The sequence below is a fragment of the Mustela nigripes genome, chromosome 12, assembly GCF_022355385.1.
Source record: "Mustela nigripes isolate SB6536 chromosome 12, MUSNIG.SB6536, whole genome shotgun sequence".
Lineage (NCBI taxonomy): Eukaryota > Metazoa > Chordata > Mammalia > Carnivora > Mustelidae > Mustela > Mustela nigripes.
In genome coordinates, this window is record NC_081568.1 from 79465480 (window position 1) to 79480413 (window position 14934).

Here is a 14934-nt window from a genome sequence, read left to right on the forward strand (position 1 = left end):
ACCAGGGTCTGCTCAGATGAGCAAATGAGTCAAGTGGCAATATTAACAGGGCCTACCTGTTATAATAGAAAAATTCTTGGTAAATCTGAAAGCATTTACTCACTACCAGAAAAATTGCTGAAGATCCCATTGCTGTTTCTGAGGAGTTCAAAGCCTCATTAGGGAAATATGATGAATGTAATAGAGAGGTAGCCAAGGGAGCAAGCAGCTCAGTGCCAGTTGGGTCAGGAGGGATCATGTGGAGAAGTGGCAGAGGGGTTTCAAGAGTGGAAAACTGTTACGATTTGTGATTGTGTCCCAGGCCAGGCATTGAGGCACCTGGAAAGCTAATGAAAAAAATTTCTGGTTGGAATAAAAGGAAAGTGATAGGATCTTGCCCACAGTTAGATGAGTTGGTTGAGAAGGCTGCATGTAGAATTCACATGTTCAACCTTCACTTTTTATAGAAGTAAACATGGCTTAACCCACCACCTCATGAGGTCATGGGCCAGTCAGTGCTTTGGGAGCTGTGGATAGCGGGAGGATTGATCCAGAGCACTGCTGATTAGATCTGTGGTTGTCAAAGTCTGAGGAATGCAGACTCTCAGGTTCTAACCCAGACCCAAAAATTAGGGAGTGGGGCCCAGTCATCTCTCTTTCAGTAATCCTCTAAGGTGATTCTGTGGCACTTTTAAGTTTGAGCCCCTGGCTGAGATGATGCAGAAGACCCTGAAATAACAGCTGATGATGGGGTGTAACTGTGTTATATGCTATATATATGCTATATATATATGTAACTGTGTTATATATGTAACTGTGTTATATGCTATATATATGGGGTGTTATATGTTATATGCTATATCCCTTCACCTTCATAATGTCCTCCAGTCCTTACACTGTCTCTGAGGGTAAATGATTGCTGTTCCATGTCTGTTTTCAGATGAGGAAATGGCAGCACATTTGTTCTTTAAGGTGACATCTGGTACCTGGCAGAAGTGGCATGATCTGGCTCTTAGTCTCTCTGAAACAGTATTTGATTGCTTACATGTGGAAAGAAAACCAGCAAAAAAATTTATTGAAATGAATTTCTGGGGCACTTGGTGTGGGTATTTATATTTTGAGGTGGTTGCAGTCAAGGGAATCTTCCAGCCATTCAAGGAACCTCCATGCTTACTGACTATGTTTATTTGTTTCTTAGAAAGTAACTTCAAGTACCAGGATGTTACTGACCTTCAGAAAAAAGAAACAAAATTTTAGTGTTCCAGGGAAGAAAATTCAGACTTCTGGGATCTAAACCATATTTTTGTGTGTGTGCTCTGGAAGCTTTTATTTTCTTGTTGAGGTACTAAATGTTCTGGAGATTTTTGGATTGCAGATAATGACATCCTGATTTCTTGAAGGTGAAGCCACGTTCCATCTGTTCTCTGCGTTTTCATGATTGAAGGTTATGGAGTGCTACAGAGAACTCATTCCCCACATTCATCAGACATTGCATTCTCTGAGTTGTACCTTGAGAATATTTTTTGGTGCTTTGCCTTCCTGTCCTTTCTCACTACTTCTGCCCCATCGTAGATCTTATTTTTTCCTTTGATTTGTTGCATACTATCTTGGGTTCCCCACCTTCCTCAGGCTGGGCTGGACACTGCCACCACAGTGTATCTTATAACACATCCATCTAAGTATATCCGTCTCCTGAACAGCTCCTGTTGGCACTTCTGTGCTAAGGCTATTACATAGGTGATCTCTGTCTTCACCACCACCCAGTGCAGTAGTAGGTCACATTAGTGTCCTCCTGGAAAAGCGGAGTTACAGGACATTACATGGCTTGCCCCTTGCAGCTTTTCATCACTCTACTATCTGCCCTTCTCTTTGTCATGCAGATGAGTCATTGTTGGTGTTTATATTTGGAGGGCTACCATAACCAAGTACCACCAACTGGGTTCTCAGAACAAAAACTGACTGTCTCTCATAGTTCTAGAGGCTAGAAGTCCAAGATCAAGGTGTCAGCAAGGCCATGCTCCCTCCGAAAGCTGTAGGGAGGTTCTTGTTTCTTCCTTGTAGCTTCTGGTGGTTTGCTGGCAGTATTTGGCATTCCTTGCTTAATAGGTACATCACTGTTCTCCCAGTCCTCATGTGGGTGTGATCTCTCTGCTTCTCTGACCAAATATCCCCTTTTTATGAGGCCACTGGTCATTTTAGATCAGGACCTGTGGGCCTGATTTTTAACTTGAATATCTCCATAAAGTCTCTATTTTCAAATAAAGTCACATTCTGTTACTGGGGTTAGGACTTCAACATAATTTTTTTGTCAGCGTTGGGGGAACACTATTCGGCCTATAACAGTAGCTTTATTCTATGAATGGAAACAACCTAAATTTATCAGATAGTCCAGAATGGTACAATTGTTACCAAATGGAACACTTACATTTTTGCTCACTTAAAAAAAAAATGTGTGTGTGTGTATAACTAAAAATATCTATTCTTATTTTCTTGCAGACAACATAGCTAAATACACACACACACACACACGTGTGTGTGTGTGTGTAACTAAAAAAATATCTATTCTTATTTCCTAGCAGACCTATTCCTATTTCCTAGCAGACGTGCTAGGAAATAAGAATAGATATTTTTTAGTTATTTTTCTGAAGAGAATAAGGAAGGGGGTCCTTGAAGGCAAAAGGAGGTGGGGCAGGTCTTTCTTTGGTATTTCCTTTGTTGTGCTATGATTCCGTGGCTCTGACTGTTCAGGGAGGAGTCTTTATGGCTGTGCTGACTTATCTGCCAACCAAGGTGAGGCTACAATAAGCTTATCCTCTTTGTGTTTGAGTACAAGCATTTCTTTGAGGCAGATAGACGATCCCATCTCTGGGGTCTTTCTGTGGGCCTCACCCAGCCCTCTGTGGAGTAGACTTTCATTTCCCACTGGGTAATGGATTCATGCAATGTGTGGGAAGGGGATGTCAGGAGGTGGACCAGGGGAAGAGAGATGCCGCCAGGGGAGAAGGGAAGTGGGCCAAAGATAACAATATCTATGGAATCATTTCCCATAGAGAAGCGGACAATCAAGTATGATAGCAAAGGAAGTGAAAACCAAAATAAATACTAGGAACTCTCTGCCTTGGAGTACTTGTATGCACGCCCAGGTGGTGTCCTAGAGAGCTATTGGAAGATATTTAATTACCTTGGGCAAGAGAGGCCCTGTTGACTTTAAGTGGAAGATAAATCAGAGTTAACAGGAGAAATGACTTTAGAATTAGCTGCTTATCTTCTGTTATTATTCTGTAGGAGTGGATGATTCAGTGCCTTGGAAAAGTGATGGGCACAGCGTTCGAAAATGGAGGGCGAGGGGTGGAGGGAAGGAAAAGATAAGAAACAATAGTTTTCACTGTGAACGCTGACACTAGGTTTGGCATAAGTGTCTTGGAGTCATCTAGGAAAGGAAAGCCTAAGCTTTCCTTTCAAAAAAAGTATTTTATATAGTGGAAGTTCAATAGCTTCCAACATCTTTCAAGAAAAGAATTTATTATTAGTCTTTGGTGATTCTATGTGGTTTACCACTCATTCATTGATTTACATAAGTGATCTGTTTATGGTGTCACAAGATATTTTTTGAGCCAGACATCTTTGACCAGCAAGGCCTGTTTTCTGACTTCCCATAAGGATCTAAAGGGGTAGTTGCCCTGGAGACAGTAGCAGTAGGTTATCATATTATTTAAAAGCAGGGTTTTGCCTTACTTCACAGTATAGAGCTCTTTGATCAACTGGGCTGGGCATGTGTCTCAATCCAAAAACCATTCTTTGCTCGTAACTCAGGTAGAATAGCACCTACCTTAGTGCTTCCCACTCCTGCCACAAGCCAGGTGGGAGATGAACAGGGGTGGGCTGAGTTTCCCTTGCCATCATTGTTAGGACTACCTCTTAGAAGAGGAGAGTTAGGTGAAAAATAAAGTGAGAATATGTTTAATTACTAGTATGTTTGTTTTAGGAACTGGAAAATTAAATACCGATATAAAGCAAGGCACCTGCATCTTGTTGTAACATGTGTTAGAGGCAGATCAGGGAGGTCAGAGTAGACTACTCAGAGAATGTGAGTTGAAAAGTTCGAGTTAGAACAGGGATGGAGTCCCCAAATGCAGTACAACAGAATTTGTGACAAGGTAAAGTTCTGGTTTCTCTAAAACCTTGTTGAAGCTTTTATTATAATCCTTTCTCCAGGTTGAGATTTGGAACTGAGGCAGGAAGCCTAGAACTTGGGAAGGGGCCAGGGAAACCCAACAACAGTAGCTTTGTGTGTAGGTTCTGGGAGGAAATAAGGTAGGAATATTGGTTGAGCCTAGAGAAGTGAAGACTGACAGGGCGCAGGGAGGGAACATTCATAGTTTTCAGAGTGTGAAGGTGTGTTGTGAGAATCAGGCTGAGTAGATGTTTTCACTTTTCACTGAATATAAGACTACAAAGTGAATGGATTTAGTACCTTTGAGCTCGAGGGGATGATAATTTAGGGGAACCGTCATAACTGAAGATGTGGGAACATGGGAATATTTTAATAATAGCATCCCTAGTGTTTATTGTGGATAGTTTAGGGACAGCCCAGAAGCACATTTGAGCTGAAGTCTGAGCCGGGTGATTTTCTTTGATTTAGCTTTGCCTGTTATATGCTGCGAACTCAGGACATACCATCTTCCTCTTCTCCTCTCTCTGTTGGCTGTCAATATAACTACACTTTTCTGGGTGGTAACCTGATAATACAGATGTATTTGATGGAGACTGTGTTGGACTTGAAGGAGACTGGTCTTCAATTTCTGAAGAAATGATTTTCTTTGAAGGTACTGAGGCTCCGATTAAGAGCTTGGATGCTGATGGCGAGGAGACCTGGTTTCAAATCCTGGTTGCTGCTTACTTTGTCTTTTGGAGCAAGTTACTTAACCTCTCTGAACTTGCTTTCTCAATATGGAAATGGAGACAACAGTAGTACTTACATGCTAGGCTGTTAGGAGCATTTAGTGAGAGCAGACATATGTTACCAGTGCCAGGCATTCAAGGAAGCTTAGTAGGTGATAGCCATTTTTGTTACCGTATTTTAGCTTTTCAGATCAAGGTTCGGAACTCAGGTTAAAACTGCATAATACCTGTTCAGCATGCTAATGTGGACTCTGCCCTTCTTCTTTCATTGCAGCTCCTGGCATTCTTGCAAGGACTCTTCACTTTCTATCACCATGGTTATGAGCTGGCCAAGGATTTCAGCGACTTCAAGACTGAATTGACCATTAGCATACAGAATGTGAGTGGGCAAAGGGATAAGCTTCCTTTCCCTGGTTGAGGAAAGGAAAGAACACAAAGTATGGGTCTGATTGCATAGAGATCACTTATTTGGATTGGAACACAGATGAGGATGATGGGTCTCGCTTGGGTTCAAAGGGCAGCTGGGGGCAGGTATTTGTAGGGTGCTTGGTGGCCCCAGGTTAGAACATCATCCTCTTTTCCATTATTTCTAAGCACTATTTATGTTCTCGGAAGTCCTGCTGATATTTTTGTTTTAAATCTGTAGCACCAGAGTCAGGATTTCCTTTGGCAGTGCAAGGTCCGGCCTCCCTTCTGTGCATCTAGCTACTTGGCCACAAGAGACCTTGGAGGGTGTTCAGGGGTTGGGGGTGGGACATACATGCTGGCCTCCACTCAAAGGATATGATCTTGTTCAACTTTCAATAATGCTCACAGGAAATCCAAGTCAGAGCCTTTTACTCTGTCTCCTTCCCCAAATATTAACCAGCGGGACCTTTTGGTGCTCAGAATTGTACTAAGGGTCTTTGGTTAGCAGTTCCTGATCTCAAGCCCCTGATTCACTGTGTGGCTGGCTATATTAGTCTGCATGTTGTCTTTGTCTCCAGATGATGCTGTGTGGAAAAGAAATCCAAGTGTTGCCTTGTGAGTTGTATTGCATGGGTTTAGAAACCTGAAGCTTGCCCTGCCATGGTTTTCTGTGTTGTTTCGGAAAACAGGAAGTTGCAGAGGACAAGGTTTCACAAAGCATGGCTTCCCCTTAGGCCAGCTTTCTCAGAAGGTAGACTCAGAAGTGGAGGGTTACATGTAGCAGGTTTACAGGGGAGTAACATCAGCAAAATCACCTGTGTGAGAGAGGACAGCAGACCCTTGCAGGAGAAGTTTAGCTGTGAGGCCTCAGTCAATGCCCTGGGGTGTCCTGGAGCTGATACGGACCTTCACAGTGGCCTCAATAGAAGCAAGGGTACCAGACTTTGGGCCCCTTCCCCTTTTGCCCCAGCCTTGACTAGTCATGGTGTGCAGGTTGCACTGGGGGAAAGGAGTTACCTTGAGTGAGGAAGCTCCCTTTTTGAGGAGGGAACCACCTATGAACCATCAGCAAGTGGCATTCCTGCAGTTGGAGAAACAAGTCCCTTTGTTTTGAAAGCCAGCCACATAGTGAAGCAGGACCTTGGGGACCATTTTTTGAACTATCTGAATCAGGGTCCCTTGGGATGCTTGTTTAAAATACACATTTCTAGGTCCAGAGGTAATAAATTAATCTTCAGGGGACGAGGCCTGGACATTTGTATTTTCTCCACATTCTCCAGGTGACTTTGATGGTCTTGACAGTTTGAGAGTCATTCTGGTATAGGACTTTAAGGTCAAAAGGTAGGTCTTGAAAGTGAATATTTGCTTAATTCCTAGGTGGTTAAATGTTCCTTACCTGGTTTTAGGTTTCCATAGGTTGATGTTATAAATTGTTAGAGATGGGAACAAGGTTTTCTTTCTTTGATTTAAATAAAATGCCTTTCATCCTAGACAAGAAATCGCTTCGAAGGCACCAGGTCAGAAGTGGAATCACTGATGAAAAAGATGAAGGAGAACCCCCTTGAGCACAAGACCATCAGTCCCTACACCATGGAAGGGTACCTGTATGTTCAGGAGAAACGTGAGTGTTGGTGGCAAATAATAGCTTGGCATGCCTTTTACCCAGGAGGTAGAGGGTATAGTTAGTAGTGCCTAACTTAGAGCACAGCTTCTATAAATATAGATTTGGGTGAATGAGAGTAGTTGATAGTTGACAGTAGAGTTTTTTAAGGGAAAGGTATCCAAAGGTCTTGTCTACCTCCTCATGATGGGTTCTATTTTCTTTGTAACTGGAAATTCCCTCGGGAACCTGGAATTCACTGAGGCTCTGTGGTGGTGTTTTTTCTCTGTAGTGTCACACTTGACATGTCTGCACCCTTAGCATGGCTTTATCTATCACACTCTTGGTATAGAGGCTCTGGAAGGGCCTTGCATGCTTGACCTTATCGTATGTTAGCAGTCATATCCTTGGGTGGAGTTATTATGGAGTGAATTTGTTCCATTAAAGACTTGTTTCAGCAGGGACCAAACAGTCATGACTTAGGCCCTCTCCCCACTTTATTTAGTTGCTGTCATTTCAACACTTAAATTTTATGAGTAGAAATACAAACTCACTCTGAGAGGTAGGAAGAGAAATCCATTGTCCTGCCCATGAGATGTCAAGGAAAGAAACACCAGGTGCTGCTCACCCAGACTTCTCTGTGATGACTCACAGACTACTGTGCAAGGCCTGGGGAAAGGCTTTTTAATAGGGCTGTGCTATGAGGGTAGCACTTCCAGACTTAGCTCATAGAGTGCTAGTGATAGAAGAAAGTCAATTTTTTTTTTCTTTAATGGACAGTTCTCCTAATCTTCCATTCCTCCTTTTTTAGTTGGATGTGTTACTCCTCCCAGATTTTTGTGGGTTTCGTACTCTTTATTGTCCTTTTGTTGATTCAGGGCAAGGCAAATGTCTTCATTCCTAGAAGCTTACTAATGGAACAAAACACTTGATTTCAGTGATTATTCTAGCTAGTGATTGCTCAAAAGTTTGCTTGGCCCCAAAATTGTTGCCTCGTGACAATGGGGGCAGTAGTAGGGTTTGAGGTTGGACACATTGGATATCTTGAGGGGTTTTATGCCCTTTATTCTTACAGGGATGAGCTTGTTGAGGTTTGTAAGAAGTGGAAGGTACTGTAGTATTGGGTTTTCTGTAAGCCTCAATGTAAGATGTTAACCTTTTTGCCTAATGAGAAGATCCAGCCCAAAAAGTTTAAGGTTAACTTGAATATAGTTCAGAGTCCACTTATAATACTTAATTTGTTAATATTATTCACTTACATATATAAAATCTGCACTCACATTAATAATCCAATTTTATTCAAATACTTCATGTGCCTTTTAAAACATGAATGTCTTGATTATCATTAAAACAAGATTTTAACTCTCAAACCTCTGAGTCTAGAGCATATCAATGGGATATAGCTCTTTTTATTTAAAAGTTTTGGTAACTTATTGCTTAGAATAATTTGAACCTTGAATAAAAAATTGCAAGAAGAGTATAATGAACAGCCATATGCTCTTTATCTAGATGCATGAATTTTTACAATTTTCCCACAGTTAAAGAGTTTTTTTCTTTTTCTGGGTATGTATGTACTCATATAACAGTGACAGAGACATACACACATTGCCATTTTTTCAGAATCCTTTTGGAACAGATTCCATACTCCATACTCCTTTTCTTTAGTGTGTATTTTCCAAAAATAAGAATATTATTTTTATGTAACCACAGTATAGTTACTGTATCTAGCAAATTTAACATTAATAAAGTACTTAATGTAAATGACAGTTCATATTCCAGTTTTGTCAGTTGTCCCAGTAATGCCCTCATAAAGCATTTTCTTTTCCTTCTATCTAGAAAGGATTTCGTACTGCATTTACTTGTCATGATCTACTCTGTAATAATTCTTCAGCTTTTCTTTGTCCTTCATGACGTCGACATTTTTGAAGAGAATAAGCCAGTTCATTTCTAGAATTTTCTTTAGTGTGGGTTTGTCTCATTTTTCCCAATGATTAGATTCAGTTTAGGGATCCCTTGTCAAGTCTTACAAAAGTAATATTTGTGTTTTTCTCTGGGTACCACATCTAGTGGCACAGAAAGGCTGTCTGCCCCTCACTGGTGATATTAATTTTGGTCACTCAGTCAAAGTATCATTTAGTTTATCTACTGTACAGTCAAGATTCTTCCCTTGTAGCTCATTAACAGTCTATGGGGAGACCCTTTAAGACTATATCTTTCTCAACAAGCTTTGTCCCCACCTAGAGTTAGCATCCACTGGCAGTTCTTGCCTAAAAGGATAGTTACTGTGATGGTTGCAAAATGGTGGTTTCTCAGCTGTGTAACTCCTCCATGTTTATTAGTTGCCATTTAGTGTACTGCCACAAGGCGACTGCCCTCCCTCTCCTCGTTCTCTTCTTTCCCATCCATCCATCCATCCATCCATCCATCTTTTTGTTGTCAGGATGGAATTAAGGTATTTCTGTTATTCAGTAGGCTAAATCCAAATCCAGTATTATCCTTATTTCTTTGGCTAATCAAATGGTTTAAGGTACAGAACTTGAGGAATCTTTGTGTTGTGCTGTCCTTGGATTTTTTTCTCTGAGCCACAAAAATAAATTAGAATGGTTGGTATTTTTGTCTTTGATGCTTCAATGTAAATACTTACTATGTTGCTTTTTACTTTTTTAGTTTCCTAAGTGCTATTCAACACTTGCTATGAGCACTGAAACCCTGAAAAAGAACTACAAAATCTTTATTAAATCTCCTATTACTACTTAAACAAACAAACAAACAAACAAAAAAAACACCCAGAAAACATTTCTGTGTTGTGATCTCTGTGACATCTAAGGCAATGATTGAGGGCCTTGGAAGGTTATAATGCTGATTATCCCTTCTTTCCCTAATGATATTTTATTATTCAAAATAAGGTAATTTGGGGCTGCCTGGGTGGCTCAGTGGGTTAAGCCTCTGCCTTCAGCTCAGGTCATGATCTCAGGGTCCTGGGATCAAGTCCCACATCGGGCTCTCCACTAGGCAGGGAGCCTGCTTCCTCCTCCTCCTCTCTCTCTCTGCTTGCCTCTCTGCCTACTTGTGATCTCTCTCTGTCAAATAAATAAAATCTTAAAAAAAAAAACAAGGTAATTTGCCAACCACCAGGTAAAATCAGAGACTGTTAGGATTTGACTGAAGGGCATTCTTCCTCTTCCCTGAGGGATAATACTGAGGGACAGACTCCTTAGATTACATTTGGGTATTTATAGTTACTTCCATTTACATCTCTGTGTCAGAGTTTGCCTGTCTGCTTTTCAGATCATCTTGACTTTTGCTAAAGTACAGATTAGGGGTTTGGCAGTAGGTCAGAACCCTTGTATGTCTTTGCAGAGAGTTGCAGAGCAGCTGTGTGGGAAGCATGAAGTCATCATGCCAGATGGGAACAGTGACAGGCACTTCGAGGAGCTTTTCTGTGTTCTTTCTTCAGTCATCTTACTCCTGTCAGGGAAGAAAGGAAACTTCAAGTGGAGATTGATGATGGGAAAGTGAATTAATTTCCCCAGGGAACCTCTACTTCCCTTGTATTTTAAGACCCATTGGATCTTGCATTTAGTGGGAAACAGTTTTCCTTGGTCCCTGGGGAAAGCTTGGGGTCACTTCCATTTCCAGCCTGTGGGATCAGATTTCTGCCTATTCCAGTCTAGCTGGTGGAGACTATATTGCCCCGAGAAATGGTTTAAGGGTAGGTGAGCATTGTGGGTTATGGGTTGTGTGTGTTTCCAGTATGCTTTCGACACATAGAGATGTTTCATGGGAAATACTACCTTGCAGGTCACTTTGGAACGTCTTGGGTGAAGCACTACTGTACATATCAACGGGATTCCAAACAAATCACCATGGTACCATTTGACCAAAAGTCAGGAGGAAAGGGGGTGAGTTCATGTTTAAAATTTCATGCTTGATTTGCTTGGCTAAATAGGAAGGTTATAATGCGTATGTATAGCAACACCTTCATTGTGTCATTGTCATTTTCTTTTCTTGTTTTTAAGTTTTTTTTTTTTTTTAACTGAAGTATCATTAGCATTCAGTATTACATTTGGTTTTATGTATACAATATAATGATTCAACAATTATATACATTACTCAGTGCTCATCACAGTACGTGTGCTTTTAAACTCCTTCATCTATTCCACTCAGCCTCCACTCACCTTCCCTCTGGTAACCACCAGTTTGTTCTCTATTTTTAAGAGTCAGTTTTTTTGTCCATCTTTTTTTTGGTTCATTTGTTTCTTAAACTGCACATGTAAATGAAATTATATGGTATTTGTCTAACTCTGTCTGACCTATTTCACTAAGCATTATACCCTCTAGGTCCATCTATGTTATTGCAAGTGGGAACACGTCATTGTTTTTCATGGCCGAGTAATATTCCTTTTTATATCCCTGTTTCATTCTTTCGCATGTGACTGTTTTCCCAGCACTATTTGTAAAAGAGACTGTTTTCTTCATTGTATATTCTTGCCTCCTTTGTTATAGATTAATAGATCATATAGATACGGGTTTATCTGTGGATTCTCTATCCTGTACCATGGAGGTATATATCTCTTTTTGTGCCAGAACCATACAGTTTTGATCACTGCAGCTTTATTAATTAATTAATTAATTTGACAGACAGAGATCACAAGCAGACAGAGAGACAGGCAGGGAGAGAGAGAGAGAGAGGAGGAAGCAGGCTCCCTGCCGAGCAGAGAGCCCAATGCGGGGATGGATCCCAGCACCCCGGGATCATGACCTGAGCTGAAGGCAGAGGCTTTAACCCACTGAGGCTCCCAGGTGCCCCATCACTGTAGCTTTGTAGTATATCTGGAAATCTGGGATTGTGGTATCTCCAACTTTGTTATTCTTTCTCAAGATTGCTTTGCTGTAATTTTCCCACTTTTATACAATAATTCCAGGAGGAATAGTAGACAGTAATTATAGCAGTAATTAGACAGTAATTATAGCAAAGCGAATATTCTTAGCTTAAAGTTCTTTTAAGAACTACAACTAAGAAGGATTCTGGTATTTCATAAATATACATTACTAAGTATGTCAAGTGTGTTTAGATGCTAGAGATCCCTGGGTGGCTTTGTCCTATGAAATTGATGGATGTCACTCTTACTTGATGCAAAGAGGGTTGCCAGCTATCGTGTAGGTGTCCCGATTATCTGTTGCTGTATAACAGATCGCCGAAAAACTTAACTCTTTTTTCCTAAAGATTTTATTTATTTATGTATTTGAGAGAGAAAGCATGAGCTGGGGGAGAGGGGAAGAGGCAAGGGGAGATGCAGTGAGAAAGGCAGAGGGAGAGGGACAAACAGACTCCCCACTGAGCAAGGAGCCTGACTTAGGGCTCCATCCCAGGACTTGGAGATCATGACCTGAGCTAAAGTTAGAGGCTTAACTGACCGAACAACCCAGGTGCCCAAACTTAGCAATTTTTGAAACAACACCAGTCATTTTAGTATTTCTCACAGTTTCTGTGGGTCAGGAATTGGGCAAGCATTTGGATGGATGGGTGCTTTGGGCTCAGGGTTTCTCAGGGGCTTCCAATCAGATGGTGGTAGGAGCTGGAGCAGTGAGGGTTTGAAGTCACTAGAGACTGGTCAGTCATGATTTTGTTTTTCTCCTGATTTTGTTCTTCCCCTTCCCTCTTTCCTTCCTGCTCTGTATTGTCTCAGGGTCTGTCCATCTCGTTTCTCAGTGGAAGATTGGTTGGGTTTTCTCATAGCATGGTGGCCTCAGGGCAGCTAAAGATGTCAAGAGTGAATATTCCAGCAAAGAAAGCGGAGACTGCCTGTAGCCTTATAAGTCAAACAGCCTTCCTTTTGCTCTGTTGTTTGAAGCTCACCCAAGCCCATCCAGTTTCATGGGGAGAGCATGCAGACCAGCCACTTAATGGGAAGAATATTACAGACACATGGTATGAAGAATGTTAGGATAGAAATACTCTTGTAGCCGGCTCTGACCATATAGGCCCTGCTGTCACTGTGCCTTTCTCTTTTCCTCTGGGCTCCCTAGCTGTAGCCTGAGTGCATTTCCTCTTGTGGTAATGTGTCTTTTCTCTCTGGCTGCTCTTAATGTCTTTATTTTTTCCTTTTGGTTTCTACATTTCATAATGATGGTCCCATTTTTTTTTTCATGCTTTTGTTCTTGGGAATGTGGGGCCTTACTGTATTTGGAGATTGGTGTCTTTTAGTAACTTTGGGAGATTCTTATCATTTATAATTTTGAATCTTGCCTCCTCTCCATGTCTCCTGGGCATAACTCCTTTGGGAGATAGCTATCTATTTTTAACAGAAGCATTTATATTTTTCATCTGTCTGTATTTCTGGATTCCATTCTACATAATTTCCTTGATTCTATGTTTAAATAATTTTTTTTAAATTTTTTTTTATTTATTTATTTGACAGAGAGAAATCACAAGCAGACGGAGAGGCAGGCAGAGAGAGAGAGAAAGAGGGAAGCAGGCTCCCTGCTGAGCAGAGAGCCCGATGCGGGACTCGATCCCAGGACCCTGAGATCATGACCTGAGCCTACGGCAGCAGCTCAACCCACTGAGCCACCCAGGCGCCCCTATGTTTAAATAATTTTTAAGCTGTGTCTAATATGTTGATGAATTAGTCCCCAATAAGCATTCCATCTCTGGTTCTCTCTGTGGCACACTGTGGTGTGGTATGTTGGGTTTGTGAGGGCATTACAGAGGGGCAAGCATTGCAGAGGCTAAGAGCACCAGCTTTGAAATTAGACTGCCCAGCTCAGTAATGTTAGATGCATCTGTCATTACCGTTGGCTACTCTATCAGACTTAGTCTGTACCACTTCCAATTTTTCTTCTTTGCTTTTTTTTTACTTAGGCCACAGTACCAGAATTTATCAGCATCTCTTTCCCTTCCATGTATTAAAGAAGAATATACCAAAGCTCTTTTAATATTTTAAGAGTGGAGTAATATCAGGAAAACAACATTGTTCAAATATAGAAACAAAGAAATTAAGGAGTCGGAAGAGATATTAAACATTAATCACTGGGTATTCCCTAGTTTTTATACAATGGAAATAAGAGTTAGACTTGCTCCCCTGGGTTGAGCCATAGTCCTTTTCCAATCTGTCTTTCTAGAAATGAGCATCCCTAAATTATTTTCTCACACTCTTTATTTTGGGACTTTTGACCTTGTGGTTTCCTAAATCTTCAAAGAAGAACTTTTTTCTGTTTGGTCTTATCCCACTGAGAAGTGAATAACAGAGACCAATTATGGTGGATGTGTGGAACTCCCACATTTTCTGTGAATTAATAGTAAACACCTCACTGGGTTGTTAAGAAGTTTGTATGAATTAGTATATATACTCTTAGAAGAGAGCTTGATACACAATGAGTTCTAAATTAGGAGTTTAATAGTACAATAATTAATTTTCCTAATAATTCCTTAAATTTATTTTCTATTTTTCCAAGTCCACGTATTATCCTATATTATCCTGTTAATCCAGTTTTCTCCTTCATAGAGGAGGAAATCGAGGTCTCTCGAGAGAAAAAGTGATTTATAAAGCCGTACAACTGGTGAGTTACAGAGCCAGTACTCAGACCCTGATTCTGGAGTGTGCATCTCCTGAATCGAAGGTGGCTGTTCCTAATAATAGTAACAATAATAACAGAAAAATATATAAAATAATGGCTGTCCTTGACATCACTCTATTTCCTCAGCTTTAGGGTGGAGGGAATAGGAAGACTGACTGTCTGGAGGTGATGTCATCTTGGTTTGTACAGGAGAATCATTTGACATCTTTACATATGATATATGTGTTTGTACAAAGCTCTCCTAGTAAGTGGAGGTAGACTTAACATAGGTAATAGGGTGGATTTTTTTTCCCCCTAACATGCTTTTTCAATTCGCTTTCCTTCACCTTGCTGTCCATTTCATTTGGATTATTTTCCTGTAAAAGTACCTGCTTTTCTCTTAACTTCAGGGAAGGGTATGTGAGCAGATTTGTTCTACCATTTTGGATATCAGACTGCCTGTGGCGAAAGAGAATTCTCCTGTG

General features: G+C 40.9%; 1 protein-coding gene across 5 annotated transcripts in view; it reads left to right on the forward strand.

Annotated features, from left to right (window-relative positions):
* Nucleotides 1–14934, forward strand: part of ARHGAP26 (Rho GTPase activating protein 26) — a 414796-nt gene that overhangs the window by 126971 nt on the left and 272891 nt on the right. For all 5 annotated transcript variants that reach the window (XM_059417816.1, XM_059417817.1, XM_059417818.1 and 2 more), the window contains 3 exons: nucleotides 5156–5260; nucleotides 6781–6910; nucleotides 10691–10791. In XM_059417816.1, the coding sequence (XP_059273799.1) occupies nucleotides 5156–5260; nucleotides 6781–6910; nucleotides 10691–10791 (336 nt within the window). The remainder of the gene's footprint in view (nucleotides 1–5155; nucleotides 5261–6780; nucleotides 6911–10690; nucleotides 10792–14934) is intronic.